At 46.3% G+C, this 10,888-nt stretch overlaps 1 protein-coding gene across 2 annotated transcripts in view; it reads left to right on the top strand.

Annotated features, from left to right (window-relative positions):
- The window catches only part of LOC308151972 (growth factor receptor-bound protein 2), a 50,086-nt gene that overhangs the window by 32,470 nt on the left and 6,728 nt on the right, over positions 1–10,888 (top strand). For both annotated transcript variants that reach the window (XM_080524875.1, XM_080524876.1), the window contains exon 3: positions 9,173–9,270. In XM_080524875.1, the coding sequence (XP_080381001.1) occupies positions 9,173–9,270 (98 nt within the window). The remainder of the gene's footprint in view (positions 1–9,172; positions 9,271–10,888) is intronic.

Below are 10,888 nucleotides of genomic sequence, written 5' to 3' on the forward strand. Positions count from 1 at the left end.
ATATCGGTCACACGCCGTCATATCACAGGCCTGCCCCCCCCCCCCGAGGCTCCGGTCCATCAGATCACAGGTCTGTGCGTGTGCCAAACATGTAATAGTGGGAGCGAGGGGTCGTTGTGAGTTCAGAGTGCCAGACTGTAGCATCTGTAGGATCAGAGAGCACAAGCAGGCGGTGGAGAGAGGCCCGGAGGCTCCATCATGCACCCTGCACCGCACTAATGTTCCTGGCCTAAATAGGCCTCCCTCCCTCCCTCCCTCCCTCCCCGCGCAAGTGCCACCACACGCTCACACACACACACGCACACACACACCACTCTGCCGTAGGCAACAGACTCTTCTGTCACTGCGCCTTTCTCTCTCTTCCGCTCGCACCTATTCCTTTTCACTCACACTAGGGCTGGGTATCGCCACTGATTTCCCAAAACGATTCGATTCCGATTCACAGCTTTCGATTCGATTCACGATTCGATTCCGATTCGATTTAGTTACAATATCAATTTTCCTTGAATATGAAGAGATTCTCAGAACTAATGCTAATGGTTCAAAGAACCCTATAACATGTAGCATTGTTAAACATATCAATGTTTACATTAAGAATTGACTCCAAAGCAGTTACATGAATGTACTTCTTATTGGAACATAAATGAACTAGGGCTGTTACGATTAGTCGACGTCATCGACGTCATCGACTACGTCAATACGTCGGTTTGCGTAATATGCGTCGGTTAGTCGTATTTTTTTTTATTTTTATTTTTATTTTTTTAAATAAGCAAAAAAAATAAGCAAACATGAAATGGCCTATCACAGCGGTACGTCTGCAATGAACGAGCACCTCAAGCGAAAGCATCCTGGAGCTCTTTGTGAAGACAGCCACAAGATAGCACCACCGTAAGTCACCATTGTATTTCTGTTCACTTTTCCGGCCGTGTATGAGTGAAAAATTGATAGCTACTAGTAGGGCTGTTACGATTATTCGACGTCGTCGACGTCACCGACTACGTCAATACGTCGGTTAGCGTAATATGCGTCGGTTAGTCGTAAATAAACAAAATGGCGTTTTTTTTTTTTTTTTTTAAACCTATATTTTACCAGGCGAGACAATTAAGTGTATGAGTGAAAAATGGATAGCTACTAGCTAATGTTACACAAGCAATGTAGCTCACCACAGTTCGTATGTCTTGTCTTCTGGTGTTAGTAACGTTAGCTATGTAGCTGGCTAGCTACGGTAGCCTATTGTCATTGTGGTGCGAGCACCTACTGTACGTTATCTAGCTCGTAGCTCGCATGCTACGTTAGCATCAATTTAGCTAATCATAACATAGCAGCGAGAGTAACGTTAGCTAGCTATGTGTTGTGGTGATGGACAGACTTCTAAATGGCCATGTTGGCATTCAAGTTGGCTAAACATAGCAGTGAGGTGGAGACAAATACTTTTTTTTTTTTTACAGTACAAAAATTATCGTTAGACTTATCGATAAATTAGTCGTTAGACTAATCGAATAACCGATAAAATAACCGCTAGATTAATCGTTAGAAAAATAGTCGTTTGGGACAGCACTCGCTACTAGCTAATGTTACACAAGCAATGTAGCTCACCACAGTTTGTATTTCTTGTCTTCTGGTGTTAGTAATGTTAGCTATGTAGCTGGCTAGCTACGGTAGCCTATTGTCATTGTGGTGCTCGCATCTACTGTATGTTATCTAGCTCGTAGCTCGCATGCTACGTTAGCATCAATTTAGCTAATCATAACATAGCAGCGAGAGTAACGTTAGCTAGCTATGTAGCTACTAGCTAGCTATGTGTTGTGGTGATGGACAGACTTCTAAATGGCCATGTTGGCATTCAAGTTGGCTAAACATAGCAGTGAGGTGTAAATTAAGGGGCCTACACATTATTATATATATAACATTTTTTTTTTCTCGAACAGTAAAAACAAATATCGTTAAATTAGTCGTTAGACTAATCGACTAACTGGAAAAATAATCGCTAGATTAATCGTTAGAAAAATAGTCGTTTGGGACAGCCCTAAAATGAACATCATTGACCAACATTTTGCTAAATCAGACACTACAAAAAGTGCGATATTTTTTCGCGTGCACGCGCATGAAACGTTTAAAAAAAAAAAAATTATTTCACATTTTTTTTTCTAAACAACGACCTCATTTCAGCCAAAACTAGAGGATGGCCAAAAAAATAATAATGAATATACAGAATATAAACTTGTGACTGACAGTCACATACACACACACAAAGATCATCAGCTATAATATAATACGAAGTAGGCCTACATGAGCACAAAAGCGGCTAACGTTACTGATTAACTGTTTACTGTAGTGCAGAGAGATGGTAGTCGTAGGCGGCGTATCAAATGACAAAGCTAAACGTTTAATGAAGGACATGAACGATTGTCAACAACACACTCAAGCAGTAAATAGAACAGTCTAAACAACTTGGGTACTACGCACTCAACATCAACATCAACATCAACATTTAGTCAACATCCATTATAGCGCTGATCTAGGATCAGATATATTTTAATCAGCTAAAATGTTCAGATTTTTTTATTTTTTTATTTTGAGATTTTTTTTTTTTGTGTGTGTGGACTGAATCAATTCGTGGCGGAGGAAATTCATTCGTGGCGGCCCGCCACCAATAAATGCATGTAGAGGAAACACTGATATATATGTTATATACAAAATAAACATTTGCAAAACTCAAACGAAAATGTGATGATGAGGGTAATAGATGAGGGTATTTTGGGGAACAAAAAAACAAATTTTACTTGTGCCTGCTTGCGGCTCTGTCAGTATTGATTGATTGACTGAGAATGTTCATTATGTGAAGCGCATTGAGTTGCATCTTGTAAGAAATGCGCTATACAAATAAAATTTGATTTGATTTGATTTGATTGTAAACCATAATGGCCATGAAACTAAAGCCCTTCATTACTGCTTTCTCACTTTTTGGAGATTGGAAGATTTTATTCAGGAATAAACATAATTGGAAAATCAATGATTATTAAAATACTGTAGTATACAGTAACAATAAGTTCGTGGAAACATCACAAATCTACGGAACCACTTATTGAGGCATCACACTGACGTGAAACATGGAAAAGCTGATCCGAAACAAGCCTCGCTGATAAAGTGGCAAGTGATTGTCAGGTACGAGTCCATTGCTCTGGATGTCCAGCTGTCACACGTTATGGCAACTCTCTGCTGGCTGAAGTGAAGTTGCGATGTCACGTTTCACCTGCGCGGACATGTCTGGGACTATCACTTCACTCAACTGTTTGCGTGTCGGTAACACGTAGCGTGGTTCTAGTACACTGACGAGGCTTCGAAAGCCAGCATTTTCGACAACGCTGTACGGGCGTATATCCTTGCAAATAAAATTTGCTACAGCCTCGGTAATTTGTTGGGCACGCTGAGAATTTGATTGTAATTTGCAACCAAACGTCTTTATCAGCGAGGCTTGTTTCGGATCCGCTTTTCCATGTTTCACGTCAGCTCATCTCTATCGTCATAATTTGTACATGCAAAATGCACCCAGACATCTGCCTTTAAGCCTGGTGGTGACTTGAGTGTCCCTGCCATCGCCATGTTTTTAGATTTTACAGTGTTGAGACCTCTCGTTGCGTGAGATATGATAAATTATTGTAGCATGAGATCTGGCCACGAGATCTCGTTGCGGGTTGAAGCTGCAAGCAGGAAAATGCATGAAAGATCGATCTCGGGATTTATGAATCGATAATCGCTCATTCAATGAAGATCGATTCAGAATCGGGAAATCGATTTTTTGAACCCAGCCCTAACTCACACACACAATCTACTCTACCCCTCTCTCCTCCCAGTACACACGCACACACACTCTCACTCACTTATACTCACACTCTCTCACACACACACACACACACACACACACACAAACACACACATTCTACTCTACTCCTCTCTCCTCCCAGTACACATGCACACACACTCTCACTCACTTACACTCACTATCTCTCTCACACACGCACACACACACACACATCGCTACACTCTTGGCCACAGGCATGGTCCTGCCCCCCCCCCCCCCACACCTTAATTGAGTGTCTTTTGTGCAGGAGCAGAGCGTCTGTGGCTCCTCAGTGCCAGCTGGTGTGCTGCGTACTCCCTGGAGCCCCCTGGAGCAGACACACACACACACACACACACACACATCAGGATTCAGAGAGCACAGAGGCCGCTGGACAGCTGGGGGGGGGAACCACCATGACCCTATTATCAGGACTTTAGGAGTAGAGGAAGAGGAGATGATGGAGGAGGAGGAGGGGGGGGGGAGTGGGTACTTCTGTCAATCCTATCACACTCTCTCTGTAGTAACACTAGTGACACACACACACACACACACACACACAGAATAACTCTGCCCTCACTGTTTGAGGTTCCTCCCATCTCCTTGATCTGTTTGTGTTTTCATCTGTTTCGCGTCTTCTCAGCGAAGAGCCTTGTGGTTCCGTCGCCACGGGGACCGGTTCCCATGCACCTACTCCACTCTGTACAGGTAGTTGTTTTGCATTATGCAGATGAAGGCAGCGACTCCGAGGCGTTTACGAAACCGATAAGCTTCTCCGGTTAGAAGGTTGAGTCACAGACCGCCGGGTCTCTTTACGGGACGGGCCGGGGGAACCGACATCCTGACAATCTGACACCCTGCAGCTGCAACGTGTCTGTGCAGTGGAGGGTCGGTCGGAGAGAGAGGCCCCAGTGGCGGGTACAGGCTCTGGTTTCCAGCAGTGTGTTTGTGTGTGTGTGTGTCTTCTCTAGTCAACAAGGATCTGCCTCCATTACGCTACTACTCTTAACCCCACCCTGATGGTATCAGAGCTCTGGGACGATAGTGACGCGCTCATTACTGCTTGTTCGTGTTGTACACGCTGACAGACTGACTGCACTTTGCTGAATAATTAGTAAGTTATTAATGTGAGTGGTAGGGGCGCTCCCAGAGTGCCACGGTTTGACTTCGCTAGTGCCCGTAAAATAAACGGTTTGAGTGCTCATTGGCCTAGCCTTATGTAGGCTAATGTTTTTATGAAGCAACATGTTTTTGGTATTCATTCAGCCCTCTCTCGTTGTCATTTTGTTGTCGTTGTCATTCGGCCTACATGAAAACAAGTATTATCTCCCTGTTACGTGATTCGCTACATTGAGGTGTCAAAGTGAAACACGTCTGTCCAATCTCTGAAGAAACAAGGAACTAACTAAATTGATCCCGGCCTGAAGTATGATGCCAAATAAATAATGTAAAAAATTCTGTGAGGATACGGAATAAAGCGCTGCCATTCACAAGCAGGTTTCAGGTGATCACTGTGAGATGTGCCTGAAACAAGGAAAATGTAGACCTACCCGCATTTAGCGTTTGGCCGGTGTTAACTCTGGACCCTGCAGGTTGTGTGGCAATACAAGGATATTGTAGATGTAGGCCTACATGTAAACAGAGCAGAGGCGTTCACCTAAGCATCACAAAAGGTCCAGTAAGAAGATATATTTAGCTTTTCTCTCATGATCTGCCGTATAATTTGTATAGACAGTCCTTAATTCTGTATAGTTGTTTAAAAACCTATTTTAATATTTTCTTCATTTGATATCCATATGACTTGTTATGGCCAATACCGTGCCTTCCCCGCCACACAATTGCGATGCCATGATCATATTTTGTCTTATGAAAGAACGGGCGATAAGCAGTAAGACTATGTAGTAAACCCATTGAGCTAAGAGTAAAACCATTGAAATGAGAAGAGGAATGTTTATCAGTAGTCTCTGAATGCAAACCATAAAGTTCATTTCTAAGACGATTATCCTCCTAGTTTTTTCTTCTATCGCGTGACAAAATGTTGGTGCGACCCAGTCATGCACTGGTGCTGCCTAAAGACAACTGGGAAAAGCTACATCCGGAACAGGCCTCGTCAGCTGTGTGGAGTTGTGTTGTGTGCGTGTGTGCGTGCGTGCGTGCGTGCGTGTGTGTGCGTGCGCGTTATAGAGATGTTCCCCAGCAGCTGTTGTGTGTCCCAGGTGGATCCTCTGTGGTCAGAGCCCAGGCAGTGTGCCTCTGCAGAGCCTGCAGCAGCATTGGTGGTGCACACTGCACTGTGCTGCCGCTCTGCCTCCCCCACTAGACCACACACCCACTCAACATCACTGGCAGAGTGTGTGTGTTTAAGAGAGGCAGAGAAGTGAGTCTTATCGGACCCGTCTTCTATCATCATCTATCATCTTATGTTATAGTATTATCTAAGCGCTTTGAGTTGCATTTCATGTACGAAAGGCGCTATATAAATAAAGCTTTACTTACTTACTTTACTTACTTACTTACCGTCTCCTCTGTCGTTCTGAATGTTCCGAGACCGTTCCATGGCCCTAAACATCAGAGCTTGTGTTGTGCTTAACCCCTTACCCTAACCGATGATGTCCCCTTTCTAACCCCTTAACCTATGATGTCACCTTAACCTATGATGTCCCCTTTCTGCCAGCTGTGGTTGAGGTGGTGTTGCTAGGTGCTGCGCCCCCATTCTCGCACCCCCATTCTCACATCCCCTCCAGGCTATCTCTATATCACACACACACACACACACACACACACACACACACACACACACACACACACACACACACACAAATGTGGTTTCCCAGCTTGACCAAATGTGAACACCACACACACTGTTAACCATGAGTCACACACTGCTCAGGCTCAGGTGTTACTTACTTACTTACTTACTTACTTACTTACTTACTTACTTACTTACTTACTCACACTCGCACTCGCACTCACATTCATCCGGCAGCTATCTAGACTATGAGCATTCAGAGAGTAGTTGGCAGTTTGCACGCCATGCAGACGTCCCGTGTGTGTCGTCTATTATTGGGCTTGGTTGTTCGACCCTCTATGATGTGATGATGAAGGCACAACCTCTCTCCTCCTCTCCTCCCCCCGCTCTGGGCACAGGAAGGATGTTGCCCACTCCATTTCCTCCACAACACCCCCCCCCCACACACACACACCACCCCCCACCCCCATCCCATCAAAAAGATTTAGTTCCTTTACAACATGGATTAGTGAGAGTGGTTTACATAAAGTTGTTGTGCCAAAAACCCCAAAGCCCTGTCGTCAGCTCGGCTGTCTGTTTGCGACGTGTCATCATCCACCAGTGATTGTGCTTTTGGAGTTCCAGCGTAGAGATGTGGGGCAATCTATCTATCTTCCGGTTTCTTGTGAATTAGAACTCATGACCACACGATGAGGGTGTCAGTGAGGTGCGAGGCACAAGGGTGTGACATAGCGGGGGTGGGGGGAGGTTTTTATCTGAGTGGGTCTGAGTGTCAATGTGTTACTGAGTCAGAACCAGAGACAGAGAGGAGGTGGGACATCTTTGTTCTAAGTCAGAACCAGAGAGAGAGAGGAGGTGGGACATCTTCTAAGTCATAACCAGAGAGAGAGAGAGAGGAGGTGAGACATCTTCTAAGTCAGAACCAGAGAGAGAGAGGAGGTGGGACATCTTCTAAGTCAGAACCAGAGAGAGAGAGGAGGTGGGACATCTTCTAAGTCAGAACCAGAGAGAGAGAGGAGGTGGGACATCTTCTAAGTCAGAACCAGAGAGAGGAGGTGGGACGTCTTCTAAGTCAGAACCAGAGAGAGGAGGTGGGACATCTTCTAAGTCAGAACCAGAGAGAGAGAGAGAGGAGGTGGGACATCTTCTAAGTCAGAACCAGAGAGAGGAGGAGGGACATCTTCTAAGTCAGAACCAGAGAGAGAGAGGAGGTGGGACATCTTCTAAGTCAGAACCAGAGAGAGAGAGGAGGTGAGACATCTTCTAAGTCAGAACCAGAGAGAGAGAGGAGGTGGGACCTGTTCTAAGTCAGAACCAGAGAGAGAGAGGAGGTGGGACCTGTTCTAAGTCAGAACCAGAGAGGGGAACAAAGAAAACGTTCACGCTTCCATCTTCCTGTGTGAATGGTACACAAGCTGGGGGGCTGAAATGACTAACACTGTCTGCACCAGTGTACAGGAGGAGGATGTCTCTCAGCATACACACACACACAGTTAAACACACACTCATGCACCAGTACTCCCCCCCCACCCCACCAGCACTCTCACGCTGTCAGACATGAGCGCTCACACAGCTGGCGTGAGGTCACCGAGGCATGTCTGAGTGCTTAATGGGGTGTCACAACTGACAGAAACGTCTTTCTCTCTCTCTCTCTCTCTGAGGGAGTGAGTGGTGGATGGGTCGGTACTGCTGTACGCTGTGAATTTAGCCCAAAGGTTACCAGGTCTGTGTACTCTAGTCTGTGTGAGACGCTGCCTTTGCGTATCAGCCAAGCTTCCCTTTTCAATCAATACCCCCCCCCCCCCGTGTGTGTTGGGTTGCGTTTGGTTGGGTTCCCTCCACACGGTGGTGAAGCCCGTTCAGGTGTGTACGGACGTATCAATGACCTCTCCGTTAACTCATTGACTGCCAAAGACGCCAATTGGTGTCTTATAGAATAGTAACGTTGACTGCCAAAGACGCCAATTGGCGTCTTATAGATTTATTTATTTTTTCGCGGGGATCGCGTTATTGACATGTTCTACACCTAGCGAGTGAATTTCAGACTTGGGTGTAATGTATTTCGGTCCCAGATGGGGGCAGTAGTTCGATAAAAGCCTGGAGAAGGAAGTGGCTTGCTGTGGGTTGTAGTAATGGCGAAACGGATCAGGGTATGTGCCAAACGCGGCGCGGAGCATTGCGGCGCGGAGCATTGCGGAGCATCGCGGCCATCGCGCGACTCTTCAAACAGTTCAGAGTCGGATGATACAGAAAAAGTGCAGAAAAAAAAAAAGAAAAAGCTTGTTTTCTCTGTTTATTGGTCAAAATCAGGTGTTTTTGCTGAAACCACCCTATGTTCTACGGCCGATTTCTAAACACTCAAAGAGGCTAGAAACAAACTTTCTTTTTCTGATGAAAGAAGAGAGTCTAAAGTTTTGGTAGATATGTTCAATGTTTATGTAGTCCAAAAAGTCAATATTTGGTGGGTCTTCAAAGTTCAGCGAAAATGCCCCAAAAGTCTGGCAGTGTGGAGCTCTCCGCTCTGAACATGGCTGGCAGTCAAAGAGTTAATGTGCTTCCTCTTTCTCTCTCTTTCTCTCTAGGTATTAAATGAAGAGTGCGACCAGAATTGGTACAAAGCGGAACTGAACGGCAAAGACGGCTTCATCCCCAAGAACTACATCGAGATGAAAGCCCATCCGTAAGTATGCCCCCCCCAGAACCCAGACTCATCACTCCGGGAGAACTCGTCCGTCTCTCTCCTAGGCGTCGTAGCTAAGGTCGCAAAATTCCCGTCCATTTGGGGGATGTGGAAACTTTGGGAAGTTTGGGACTATCGGAAAGGTTTCCCAAACTTCCGGGAATTTTGCAACCCTAGTTGTGGCTGACTCAAGTCAAGTTTCAAATCGAGTTTTATTTGTATAGCCCATTTCTCACAAAAAAATGCAACCCGATGCGCTTCACAGAGAGCAAAGAAGATGAACTCAGCAGGGGACAGAGAGAGAGGCTCCAGCAGCCAGGTGCGGTTGTTGTGTCATGGTGGGGCTCCGTGTGTGCTGTTATTCAGCACCGGGGGTGAGAAATCATTGTTGTCAGATCAGTATCGGCGTAGAAACAGGAACTGCCCTCCTTCTTGCTACCCTGAGAGCACCTGAATGAGAGCAGGACACACTGTTCATCACCAACAGTCCACCTCCTCCTCCACCTCCTCCTCCACCTCCACCTCCACCTCCTCCTCCACCTCCACCTCCTCCTCCTCCTCCTCCTCCTCCTGTCTCTCTGAGGTCACACCGGGCCAGGGCTTAACTGTAACATATCCTGTGGGATTATTGATGGGACTCATTTGGTATTATAGGACATAATCTGTTTGGAACGGTGGCTGTCGTGGAATCGGGTGTATTTCAGACGGGAGCCACTGATTGCTGACAAAAAAAGCTACTCTCCTCTGTTTTTAGTTGTTTTTTTCCCCTATTTCTAAAATGATGCTCTTCAGTACTCCAAAAAAGATGGCCAGATTCCAAATGACAAAACCGTTCCCTCCAAACTGATCGTCCACTGCTGCATTGGCCTTTGTGCGTGCGCGTGCGTGCGTGCACTCTGGAGGATGTCTGGCTGGATTCTTAGAGGACATTATGGCAGGAGGTTGAGGACCGTTGCCAGATTGGCTCTCTGTGTATTTATCTGCCCGGTGCCTCTTAGTCTTAATTGAGTATTGACCCTGTTGCATCATGGCTGGTGCTCTATCTGTAGCAGATGTGGGGGTGGAGGGGGGTTGGGACTGGCTTCTCCATGGTCCCGCTCCTGCTTGTCTGTGCAGAGAAGTCAGTGTCTTCTCTCCTCTGCTCTGGGATGCAGGAAATACAGCTTTAGGGCTAGGAGGACAGGGATTGGTTGGTTGATGCTAGGACAGGGATTGGTTGGTTGATGCTGGGCTAGGACAGGGATTGGTTGGTTGATGCTGGGCTAGGACAGGGATTGGCTGGTTGATGCTAGGACAGGGATTGGTTGGTTGATGCTGGGCTAGGACAAGGATTGTCTGGTTGATGCTAGGACAGGGATTGGCTGGTTGATGCTAGGACAGGGATTGGTTGGTTGATGCTGGGCTAGGACAGCGATTGGTTGGTTGATGCTGGGCTAGGACAAGGATTGGCTGGTTGATGCTAGGACAGGGATTGGTTGGTTGATGCTAGGACAGGGATTGGCTGTTTGATGCTGGGCTAGGACGGGGATTGGTTGGTTGATGCTAGGACAGGGATTGGTTGGTTGATGCTGGGCTAGGACAGGGATTGGTTGGTTGATGCTGGGCTAGGACAGGGATT

This window comes from Nansenia antarctica (genome assembly GCF_963989245.1).
Source record: "Nansenia antarctica genome assembly, chromosome: 2".
Taxonomy (NCBI): Eukaryota; Metazoa; Chordata; class Actinopteri; order Argentiniformes; family Microstomatidae; genus Nansenia; species Nansenia antarctica.